The sequence below is a fragment of the Perissodus microlepis genome, chromosome 10 (assembly GCF_051167445.1).
Source record: "Perissodus microlepis isolate ML-2025 ecotype Zambia chromosome 10, ASM5116744v1, whole genome shotgun sequence".
Classification (NCBI taxonomy): domain Eukaryota; kingdom Metazoa; phylum Chordata; class Actinopteri; order Cichliformes; family Cichlidae; genus Perissodus; species Perissodus microlepis.
This window is the reverse complement of record NC_140470.1, coordinates 15,845,982-15,858,317: the sequence shown is the minus strand read 5'-3', so window position 1 is coordinate 15,858,317 and position 12,336 is coordinate 15,845,982. Positions and strand designations below refer to the sequence as shown.

Here is a 12,336-nt window from a genome sequence, read left to right as displayed (position 1 = left end):
AGACAGTGGGTGCCATTTTGCTGAAAATAGTGAGGGGAGGGAAAGGGGGGTGGGGGTGTAGACTTCAAAATAAAAGTGTGTGTGTGTGTGTGTGTGTGTGTGTGTGTGTGTGTGTGTGAGAGAGAGAGAGTGAGAGAGAGAGAGAGAGAGACACGGGGAAACAACCCAGACTCCCAAGCCAAAAGCCTGCTACAGTAATTGGGGAAAATAAGAAATCTAACTATTGTAGTAATTACAAAAATATCAAACGCTGTCTCTCTGAAGTTCGTCAATAAACGGGGTTGGCGATAGCAACAATCTTGCTGCAATTTGTCTATAAATTGCAATTTAAATGAGCTTTTCAGTAGCTATGTACTCCCGGACAGCTGTCCTGAAAACAAAAGGTTATTGTACAATTGGAAATCGGAGTAATGTCAAATCGGGGCGTCGGTGACATACAGCCTGAGGTGGGATTTTAATTTCTACTGTTACTGTCCTCGATCGAGGACAAGAGGAAGACCACCGATTGATCGTTCAGGTTCAGGTCCCACTCAGTCCTCGGTTTAGAGCAGTTTTAAGTCCTGCACGGTGCTCCAGATCTTACATGGCAAGAATCCTTGCATGCATCAGGCCACCGTTGGATAACTTGTAGAGTCACGTGTCCGGGAATTGTAGTTCATTTGGTGTGATTGCACCTTCAAAGGATGCATCACAAGTACCCCCTTAATGTAGAATTAACAGAAGCTTCCTTAAGTAGGATACAGTTGCACACAGACACGCTGCAGAAGACGGCAGCACAGACAACCGAGCAGTAAAAATGGGGGTCCGAGTGAAAAAAGCATGTGTTTTACAGCATGGACCCCCTATTCGCTTTACTCAAATGTACACAGGAAAATACGTTTCCTCAAAGATCCCTAACACTAACTTGGACAGCAGTCAAGTCTGCTATACAGTAGTGTTAAGTGCCCGATCACTTTCATGCAGTCGCTACGTAGCTATTGTAAGCAGTACTTTACCTTAACGGGCATAAGGAGGAGAGGTATTTACAGTTTCCCTGGGAGGCCCGAGAAGAGGAAGCTGTAGAACCCCCAAACTCTTGTCTCACACGATGCTGGTCAGGAAAGTGTCGTCTTTAAATGTAGAAAAGATATATTTAGGTCTTGAGTGGCTATGTCTAGGTTGTTGAGCTAGAGGAGGGGGATAGAAAGGCAAAAACGGCTTGTCCCACCCGCTCATTACTATTGCGCAATCGCCTCCTGGCTGAAATCGCACTGGATGACACCAAATCCCACATGTGGCAGCTGGCTGAACTCGGTAACAAAGTATCATTTCACATAAACAGAGTTGCCAAGAGTGTAGAAACTGGCAGTTTGTAATTTTTTGAAAACGTGGTTTTCCATGTTATCATTTTAAATAAATCAGTGATACCCATTTTCCCCCAAATTTAAAGAGATATTGTAGTTTTAAAAACCCTACGGTGAAGAACACGGTGTAAGTTTGGATTGTTCCTTTATGATCATAATACTTACATAAAACACGACATCATGAGGGGCAGTTGTTGCTTAATGGCAGCAAGACAGAATCATTCAAATGTTCATTTTATTCACAGGCAAATAAACTACTAAAACAGAATTCTTGCAAAGCTGAAAACAAAGCCCTCAGGTTCTTAAAGAGCATTTGAACAGAGAGGTGTGAGAAATACTAACAGGATGAAGCAGGGATCACAGAAAGATCACATCTGGACTGTTAGGAAACAAAAGTTGGATACCATTCTTTGCCTGCGTGCATCTGACCTTTTAGCTTGTATGGCAAAGATGAGTCTGCTGTACAGAGTTGGAGTGAATAGTGTTCATTCAGGGATCAGAGTCTCAAAAAATAATCCATGTCAAGAACTTCTACACATTTAAAATATTGCCAGCAGTGAGCAGTCTCTTTGAGCTGACAATACAAGGCCTAATTTCAGCATCAGTATAAACACACCTTTCTATACAATATTTACAATATTTACAAGATCTTTTTTTCAGTCATGGTCTCAGTTGTTGAGTTATTAAGCTGGGTGACACATCCCTTCTCTGGGAATCCCATTTAGTGATCTGTAATCCGGATGGAAAGTTGCTTCTCCTCTATGATTTGACTTCTAAAAGTGGTTTGATGTCTTTAATCCCATGCTCTGCTGCCACAGCTATGATGTGGTCCAGGGCATTCATTTGGCCCAACATCTTCACAACATCCTTGACCTGCTCCCTGTTGTAAGACATGACATGCACTATGAGCACTACGAAAAATACTTATCACAACACAGCTTAAAAGCACTCATTGTGAAAAAGGAAGAGTTAATATGATAAAACAACACTGACAATGCAATTGTTCCTAAAGCACATTCAATACCATTCTTGCAGATATAGCTATTAGTAAATTCAAGGCCCCAAGTTGTATATACAAAGCCATGTAGAGGTCCTTACTTTGAAGTGCGCCGCTCAATATCAGACCCGACCAGTGCGCTGCGGTGGATTGAGTTGGCCAGGTGAGTGAGGTAGCGACAGAATGGTTCCAACTGAGGCAACGTTTGCTGGCCCTTCAATCCAGAAAACCAGTGCGATGGCAAGCACTCCACCACCTGAGAAGCACACGAGAACGAATTAAACAATAGCTTTGTGTTATCATGTTCAGCGAGTCACTAATGGTAAAAAGATAACCAACTAACATCTAACACCCCAGCAGAAGGGCCAGTTTTTAATAATCACATGACTTAAAAATGGCAACTGACCATGTAGTCATAAACAGGTACAACAGACCCCTCCTTCAAAATATTTTGTCTGTGCATGCTCCCTCTTTACCAGAATGATCTCAGCCAACAAATCTTATTGTATTTTACATGGTTGTAAATAACGAGTATGTAAGGTGGGGAAAAAAATGATGTCGTATCACACAGTTTGTCATATGAGCAAACTAAAATTACTGCCTTACAGTTTGTGAGCAGTAATTTTTACAGTTTGTAAAGTATATCATTTTAAACAAAATTTAATAGGTAGGACCAAAGATTTGTGTCAGTAATTCTTATATTACCAAATGTGAAATCTTCTCATTTGCTTTGGAATATCAAGGTTTACAGCACTTTTAAAACAAATCAACTGAAAGCGCAGTTATCAGTTTAAAACTATATATCACAAGTAAAACTACGGTCAGAGAAAAGTTCTAAATTCAGTTTTTCTCAAAAACAAGTGAAGTAGTGATGACTGAGAACCTACACAGACGTAGTGATATCGGTACAATGTTCTCACACATAATATCCGTTCATGATGGATGGAAGGATATTTTGTTAAGTAAAAGAAATCTGCAATGCTCAGTTTAATCTGATTTATCTATCGAATGAAATCCACCCCTACTAAGTGATTACATTTTATCTACCTTTTGGCACTTCTGAATATTTTCCTCCCATGTATCTGTGGTCTGCAGTGCAGAGAGGATATATCGGTTGAGAGTGCTGTCCAAGGCCAAATCTTTCAGAGAGGACATGGATAAGATACCGTCCCACTGCAGGATGTTGCCCAGCAGCTAAGCATGAAGGAGACAAGAGTTAGACTGGACTCAAAGGCAGCAACACAAAAGTACATAATATCAGTGTGAAGATACTTTGATTATCAGCCCGCTGCAGCTGCTTTTCAAGTTATACAGATCTCATTGTGTGATCTCCAACAATCAGGCAAGCTATTCATGTGATGCTATCAGTTCAGCAACTGACTGGAGGAAGTAATTTAAAGACACACACACACAAAAACAAAACAAAAAGACCAGACATTTGCACACGTACCTTCACACAGGACCAGAACTGCCTCTGATAGAATAAGTAGGGACCACTGTTCTTGTTCTCCAGGATGCTGAATAAAAGCAAGAGAGATTGCTTTAAGCAATTTTAAGTGCTTATTGTAAATATAAAAAAAATTCTAAGTGGAATCCAAATGTTAATATTGTTATTAATAAGAACATACTTCTTGGGGTACAGTGGAAGAAAGACATCTTCATCCAGAGTCCTCCTGGTCCGTAAGACAATTGTTTTCAATAGCTCCTAAAAGAAGGGGGGGGGGGGGGGGAGAGAGAGAGAGAGAGAGAGAGAGAAAGAAATCAAGGTAATGACAGCAGTTCTTCTAAAAAGATCAGGTAATCTAACAGCCAATGTATTTTGAGGAAAAAGATGATGAGGGTGGGGAGTACCTGTGTGTATCGGTTGTCCCCGTGCAGCACAGTGGGATAGCCTTTTAGCAGTCTGTGAATGAAGCTCACAAACCTGGTTGTTTGACTGCTGGAAAGTGGGTCCCACACCTGCTCTGCCAACACTGCCACATACACAAAGTAGAGAGAAATGCATATAGTAGGAGAAATTTTCTACAGGCTTGTAAGCCAAGGACATCTCTGAGCATGCTATTACTCGAACCTGACAGTTTGGAGAGGATGACCTTCTCCACTATAGCAGGCAGCAAGCCGATGTCGCCATCTCCTTTTTGCAACGTGCTGTTCTCTTCAAAGCCGTAAAACAGCAGCGACTCAAACCAGAGCATGTACTCAAAGTTTGCACACTGCGCCTGCACAGTGAATAGAGAAAAAAAAGATTCCATCACCATTCCTCATCCAATTTCCTTTCAAAAAGGAACTGGTTACACTGATAATACACCCATGCCCTACCTCGAGAGGGTTCCATGTAATCAGCTGCAGACGGACTAAGGGGTTAAAGAGCTTGGGCAGACAGAGGCCTATGTAAGCATCTCTGTAGGTGTTGGCATACTCCTTCCTCCACACTTCAAAGTGGGATTTGATGTAGTCAAGAGAATGAAAGTCCTCCACAACATCCTCAAATATCTTCTTACTTTCCCTTATTATACGATCTGGGTAGCACAAAGAGATCACGTCAGATTTTTAAAAATTCTCTTCAATATCAGTTGAATCTTATATGTATGGTACGTAATACATTTATTAGACTAACAACCAATGTAAGGTAAATGCCACAGCTGCCCTAAATGAACAGCATTGATAATTACCCAAATCATTTTTAGGTTTCTGTAACCAGTGTGCACAGCTCTTTAATCAAAACAATATTTTCAATGCAAAAATATAACTACTGTTTTTCATTCATTTTCAAATTTACTCTTTGTTTACTAAAAAAGGCAGGAAAAATATTAACGCACATCTTTGGTGCAGTTTTTTTTAAACTTATATTCCTAAACAGAAAACCATTTGTTTTCTTGTTGAATGTTATATTCAAATAATTTGACTTATTTCAGAGAAATTCATTGAATTCAGTTTGTTAAATTTAAACAAGATTTTGACAGATTTATTTATTTATTTTTTTAGTTAACGTTGTTGAGCACTGCATACAATATACATTTACTTTTTAATCTATTTCTTTTTTTCCTTTTTTTAAAATACAGGAACATACCTCTCTCCATGTTGAAGCTGGTGATGTCAGTAGAAGTCTCCTCGTCATCAGATGATAAGCCTTCTTTATGTTCTGCCCTCTTTCCATTCTGCTCTCTAGCTTGTCGTCGACGTGTCCTGTATCCATCCACGAATACAAAGGAAGCCAAATTAAAAACATGAGCAGAAATTGCCTTTTACCAACTTGGCACTAAGGTGACACTCTCATGGTCCAAACTTAAAATCTGATGCACAGAAAACCTTTGTTGTACAAATCTATAGCTGGATTCACATTATTCGTTTCTGTGTAACTGTAATTGGTTGCGCATTTGTGGCCAAAAGTACAGCACAATACAGCATTTCCACAGGGAGAGGAATGTGAGAACAAGCACACTTGGTACCTTCGTGCTTCTCTTTCAGCTATCCTCCTCTGACGACTGTGCTCTTGGTATGCTGCGCGATCTCGGCCAAATGAGTCTAGATTAGGAGCCATGACAGCTTTATCTGCAAGAGACAGGAGTAATGTTAGAGCCAGTAATGAGAAGCTAAGCCAACCCATAGCCTCATTCTTATTCTGATGACTAATTCCAAACTAAAACATGGGTACTCAAATAAGAAAGTATAATTAAAGGCTTAAAAATAAAAGACGATCAGATCAAAATCTGTTTGAAATTTATCAAGCAGGTGAAGATATTGCCCTAGCCTTCCTATCTACTGGGCACCATTGGCAATAAAACATTAAATCCAAACAATGTTTTTATCAATCACTTTTTGGTGTCAATTACTTACCAGGCTGGAACTTCACTTATGGCACAGTCAACGTGACAGATGACATATCACTTAATTTGTTTTTTTAAATGCCATCTTTACACAGTCATCTTTACTTGAGCTGAGTTACAAACACCCAGCTGACTTTCAGATTCGGCCATTAAAGGACAGCCGAAACAGCTCCCTCAACAAAGCTTTTTCCATAAACGTACATGCTCATCCACTCGACAACACACATCACTTAGCTTTAATCGTATTTGTGAGAGAAATGTGATGCGATACAACAGCGTGAACCGCAGACACTCGCAGACATAACACGCACATACAGAGAGCTAATGAGGCCGTTCAAATAAATCATAAAAACCTTCAAGATGGACTGACTTGAAAGGCTTGCAAACTCCGACGATTCATCTTTAATATCATCCTGTCGTCTCTGGACAAGTCGCGTGGCCCGTTGCCTTAGTAACTGGTGCATGGCAGCCTCCAGCTCCAGGACAGCAGGCACCTGAAAAATATGATGCCTTCTGTGACCTCTGACCCAGCAAAAGTGGGACTCCGAGTCACAGGGATGTCTTGCTGAAGGGATAAAAGAAGTGGGATGGACAGTATAATACTGGAACCAAAATATTGCTGGTGTTGGGTGAAAATGTGCTATTCTGGGGGAGGCTCTCTGAAGGAAAGCCTGAACTTAGTGGATTTACTTAGTTTAAACACTGAAAAGTGACAAAGTTAAGGGTCAACTTAGATTATTTGTATAGAAAATATAGTGAAGTTCATCATTTCTACCCAACATAAACAATATCATGATCCAGACGTGTATATACTGTATGAAAGCACTCCACATTAATTCATGCTGACAATGGAAGGTTAGTGTCCCATTTGGAGCACAGATTAGTTGAGGAAACATAATGGTGGTGGGAAGGCCAGTTCTTCCATCATTCCATATAGTTGCTGTAAGACCAAAACTAAATTATTCTGTGAAGACATGCATTCAGAAGTAGCTCTTTTATATATATATATATATATACACAAAATATATAGTTTGTGTAAAAGACATAGTATCTTTTACCAATCTGGACTCGTTGTGAAAATATTTTAATACATACTTGTCTAATCTACTGTAATAATTTCTTTTGCAGCTCGAATTCATCTTTCATAAATCTAGTATCGTATTATATGAACAAAAACTAGTATATATTATTTCTGTTTAAACAGCTGATAATGTTAAACAACCTGAACAGGTATATTTATATATTCATAAATATATTTTTAATTAATGAGAGCAGTTTTGAAGAAACTGAGAAATACCTGAAGTGTGCTTCAAGCAACATATATGTACTGTCACATTTGCTTGTTAGCACTGTTAACTAGCCGTAATTATTCAACAGTTTAAAAAAAAAATATATTATTACAATTAATCCTCAAAAGACAGCATTTCGATAGACTGTATCCCTTGGAAATCCACATTACGTGGAGATAACACAAACACAAAACAGCATACAGCTAATGAGACTGCAGGCGAATTCTCCCTTACCTTTTCACTGAAACACTCAAGCAAGTCTCCAACATACCCTCGCATCTCTTGCAAGAACTTATATTGCTCTGCATTGTCATTGGATGAGTCCTCCAGCTGCTGTATGGTACGCTCAGAAGCAGCTAGGTCTTCATTGATCTGTTTGTAGCGGTCGACATTTCCATTGTGGCCTGCATGCATTTGGCTGAGCCTGTAGACACATGACATACAAGGACAGAATAAATTAGATGGTTGTAAAGCTAGTGTAATCTTAATTACAAGCTCTGCAGATAGAAAAGTTTGAAGTACACCAACAATGATAAACAGCAACTAGAGAGGCAACATTTTTGCCTCTCTGGTCCTTAGATCTGTGGACTGTGTGTCTCGGTCATCAGGACCACAGCAAACAGAGATGGCAGCAGCCGAGCTGAGGACTGAAAACAGACGTTGGTGCAGTTTTCTACTGGACCTACCTATCCTGCAGGCGTTTCTTTACCAGATCAATGGATACCGGGATTAGATCATTAAGAGGGGCCCCGTAGTGAACAGAACCATTGTCAGCTTGTCCAGTCGGTTTGGCAGTCTGTGGAGCCACTGTACTGTAGGTGTAAGGCATGCTGTAGGAAGAGCCATACGGCTGGCTCTCATAGCTGTTCTGGTAGTAGACTGTGCTGTCTTCTGGCTGACTGCTTTGGACCTATTCATTAGGAACACAGAAAACACAAAACACTTCAGCTACTAAAAATAACAGCATTGCTCCAACTAACGATTAAAGCACAAATTTTCAACCCCATAAACTATTCAATATATTAGGGTGGCACAATGGATCAAATTTTAATTTCAATCATGATTTTGGCTTCCCACAATTAATTAAACATGATCAAGTGATATTGAAAATACATGCTAAATGCAAAGGCAAAACATTGCATATGCTTAACACAGCTGTTCCCTGCACCATGTAGTTTCCTATACTAGCTTGGATGAGGAACAACTTTAAAAGACTGATGTACAGCAAAAGTCAGACACAGTGAAGAGCTTGTGCCCGATCATTACGCATCGTTTGGAAATGCGTCACTCAATTCAAATGCGTCACTCAATTCAAATGCTTTGAATTGAGTGACGTTAACCAAGAAGAAATCATATGCAAAGAGTTCTGTAAAGGTGTGTCTGCCTCGTAAAGCAACACAACTTATTCAAGTTGCTTCCAGCTCACAAAGATGCACTGAAATCACCAACACAATTGCAGTCCATTTGACCAAAATGTGTGTCCACTAAACATTGTGAGTAACAAATTCACATCCATTATGCAGGTATAATGAATGTTGTGAAACACTATTTTACACTTCACAATACCAAAGTGAAAGCAAAGGGTTTGGGTTGTGTGGTGGCAGGGTGAGTACCAATGCCCTGAAATCCCTTACCCTGGCCACCTTATCCAACTCATCCAGTTGGACTAAATCACCCATGTTCTGGGTCTGCCCCTGGGCTTCCTCCCAGTAAGACATGCCCAGAATACCTCACGTAGAAGGTGGTACCCTAGTCAGATGCCTGAACCCCCAAACTTACTCCTTTATATTTGTAAAAGAGCAGCAGCTCTACTCCGAGTCCCTTTTGAACGACCGATCTTCACGCACTATCTCTAAGAGAAAATTCAGCCACCTGGGAACCCATTCTGCTTCTATCTATGACTAACAAGTGAGGCTAGGCAGATACTGATTAGTAAATAGACAGCTTCATGACTACAAAAGATTGGTGCAGCATCTGCATCACTGTGGATGCCGCTCCAATTCATCTATCAATCTCTCCCTCCACTCTCTGCTCACTCGTGAACAAGACCTCGTCCCTGACCTGGAGTGAGCACTCCATCCTTTTCCGATTGAGAACCGTGGTCTCAGGCTTGGAGGTGCCGATTCTCATTCCAGCCGCTTCACACTCGACCAAACTGCTCCAGTGCAAGCTAAAGGTCACCACCAAATTACCTAAATACGCTCAAGCTTCACAAAGATTGAGATGCTCTTACACACCATCTAAAGACATTGTTCCAATATATTCATATGGAAGAACAAATACTCAAATTGCTCCACTTAATTGAAAAACAGAAAAACTCTGATTAAGGCCCCAGTTTTTTAGTAAACAATACAATGGCAGCACAGAATCAAACAGTAAGTAAAAACACAAACATCATTCACTGTCAACAGTCACACCTGAAAGGAGAATATTTTTATTATATCTCTCTGTCCAGAGACTCAGTACATCTTACCTGGGGTATGCTGATTCCTTTCCTAATTTGCTCCTGCTCCCAGCGGCTCACCTCCTCATCCTGTCCGGTATCCAGTGCTTCATCATCACTACCCTCAATACCTGTACACATATGAAAGACACATCCATTTTTAATAAAGTTAAAAAAAACCCAAATCTGATTCAGAATAGTAGTCAGTAGACAGCAAGCAGGGAAGTTGAATAGAGTACCAATCTCCTCGGCTATCTTTTGTCTCTGGCTTTTGTTCCTGACGCCGCTGAATCGGATCCTTTTCTCTTCCTCATCTTCATCATCGCTGGCATCTTGGTCTTCTCGTACCAGACGTTTCTTGGGCGCCTCTGTTTCAACCAGAGGAGCATCCCCTCCCAGCTCTCTAGCAAGCTGCCGGCGTTTTCTGGCAGCATGGATAAATGCTGCATCAGGAATCTCCCCTGGAATAAAGTCAGAAAAGTCTTCATCTAACTTCTTGTGATGCTGTGCAAACAACAACCAATACAGCCTTTGTGTTTGGGGCATAGTACTAATGCAGTTAAACTAACACAGCAGAGTGGTAGATGTAAAACGCTGCACCTGTTCTCAAGATATCAAAACCAAAGACACTGATATTCCTTGTTACATAACACACAGAAAAACTCCACAGCTATTACAATGCCAATAAACTGTCATAAAAGTGCTCCTGTGATGACAGTCCTTTCAGATAGGTACTGTGGTGGAAGTGTGTGTCGTATATACCTGGTCTCAAGCTGCCAAGTGTAGAAAGTGTGTTGAATGTTGCTCCTGTGGTGTTGCTTCTGGACACTTGACTGTTTGTCTGACCACTTTGACTCCTTGCATCCTCCTCCTGTTCATCAGCACTCTCCACCTCCATTTCTTCCTCTCCCTGTTCACTACTTGCTCTGCTAATAACTTCCTCTTTAACTGCAGGCTGAGTTGGAGCATCTAGGAAAAACAAAAAACAGGAATGCAGTGAAAGATGCATCAAGTCGAGTGAAATCATTTATGGCACAGTTGTGACTGTCAGATGTGGCTGACAACACAACTACTATGGTTAAAGAAGGTGGGGGCCTCTGACAATTAATTGGCTGAAACATTGGAAGTATTTGCTAACGTAATTTAATGTCACAGTTAAAAAAAAATTACAGTTCTACTGCTTAATCAGGCTTCACCTTATTTCATAGTTGGGCACTAATATATAGATAAGTAGTAAATATAATATTTCATGGTTCACATGACAGCACATAACGCATGGCATTGACAATAGGCTAACACACCTGATTTGACATCCTGTTTGGTAGATCCAGACCTCTCCAAGTCCTCCTTGTATTCTTTCTTGAGTTGTTTCACAATCTTTTTGCTGTGATTGGATTTCTTCACTCGGAACACCTCTGAGCCGTCTGTTTACAAACAAGTCGTAGCACAAAGTTAATAATGAGTCCAATTAACCATGCACAACGTGCATGTTAGCTTGGTGGTCAATAACTTTCTTCCCTCTACAGTGCCTGGAGTAGAAGTGTAGTTTGCGCAGAATATGCAGAAACTGTTTGATAACGATCATACTTAAAACTACCACGCTTTCTCCGGCTAATGTGAACAAGCTAGCTAGCTTAGCATCGGTTTGGCTACCAAAGTTACCTTCTTCATCGACGAAGCTCAGCAAACTGGCCTTCGTGGGTCCTGGCACGGCAGTCGTATCTTTGACCTTCTTTTCCTTCTTGACGGCTCTAACGCTGTTAGCCTGAAGGCCGTTACTATGACAGCTCTCTGTAGTGCTGAGCACTCCGGTAGCGTTGCTGTTGGAAGTCTCCATAAATGGGATTTCGGTAGGCCCAAACATTGTCGGCGCCAGCTGCGGCTGCTGACTCTCCTCCTGCTCATCCTCGTCGGATTCATTCCGACGTCTAAAGTTAGCTCTTTTCGCCTTTTTAAACATTTTTTTAATTTACCCGCTAAATGCAACAGTGCACGTGCAAACACGGTTCATCTTAAAAATGTAACTCGAGCCGAAAGATGTCATAACCACACACCATGTCAGCCATTTTCTTTCAGAGAGATGTGCAGTAGATGCCGCGGTGCTAGACGGCTGTCTTTCCTCGGCTGTGATTGGCTGTTTCGCTGTCAGGCAACCGATTCTTCTTCGGTGTTTCTCGGGAGTTATTTTCCTTTCTCCACTGAAAGGACTTTTGCAATACTGCCTCCTTGTAGTTTTAACTAGCTATTGTCCCGTGTCCTGAACCGCATGCGGCTCTTTTAGGTTTTTCCAGTAGTTCAGTGTAATTCTGACAAAGAACGAGGCAAATAATTATATTTATAATAATAATATGTAATAATAATCTAAAAAACTGTTTAATTTTTATTTATTATGATTTCTTGTGATTCTTGTCCAGCTATAAAACTGGGCAATCTAGCC

General features: G+C 40.7%; 2 protein-coding genes across 4 annotated transcripts in view; both read right to left on the bottom strand.

Moving 5' to 3' along the window:
• slc7a1a (solute carrier family 7 member 1a) overlaps positions 1-1,481 on the bottom strand; it is a 34,877-nt gene extending 33,396 nt beyond the window's left edge. For all 3 annotated transcript variants that reach the window (XM_084942423.1, XM_084942427.1, XM_084942424.1), the window contains exon 1: positions 996-1,481. The gene's annotated coding sequence lies outside the window, so the exon portion shown is untranslated. The remainder of the gene's footprint in view (positions 1-995) is intronic.
• An 80-nt stretch (positions 1,482-1,561) lies between these two features.
• paxbp1 (PAX3 and PAX7 binding protein 1) lies at positions 1,562-12,031 on the bottom strand. Its single transcript, XM_084942422.1, has 18 exons — positions 11,562-12,031; positions 11,201-11,323; positions 10,662-10,868; positions 10,139-10,360; positions 9,930-10,030; positions 8,143-8,366; positions 7,691-7,880; positions 6,538-6,661; positions 5,790-5,892; positions 5,411-5,526; positions 4,660-4,859; positions 4,412-4,559; positions 4,192-4,313; positions 3,969-4,045; positions 3,791-3,857; positions 3,388-3,534; positions 2,442-2,596; positions 1,562-2,223 (listed from the first exon to the last, which is right to left on the bottom strand). Exons 1-18 carry the CDS (start codon positions 11,857-11,859, stop codon positions 2,103-2,105), a joined length of 2,745 nt encoding a protein of 914 aa, XP_084798548.1. The 5' UTR covers positions 11,860-12,031; the 3' UTR covers positions 1,562-2,102.
• Between the last annotated feature and the right edge of the window lie 305 nt (positions 12,032-12,336).

What these genes read in the sequence shown, in the direction of transcription:
- paxbp1 (XM_084942422.1), bottom strand. Translation starts at nt 11,859, where the DNA reads ATGTTTAAAAAGGCGAAAAGAGCTAACTTTAGACGTCGGAATGAATCC. An exon ending in ACTTGGCAGCTTGAGACCAG is followed by an intron (nt 10,361 to 10,661) that starts GTATATACGACA and finishes ACTTTATTCCAG; the next exon opens with GGGAGATTCCTGATGCAGCA. An exon ending in AAAGATAGCCGAGGAGATTG is followed by an intron (nt 10,031 to 10,138) that starts GTACTCTATTCA and finishes ATATGTGTACAG; the next exon opens with GTATTGAGGGTAGTGATGAT.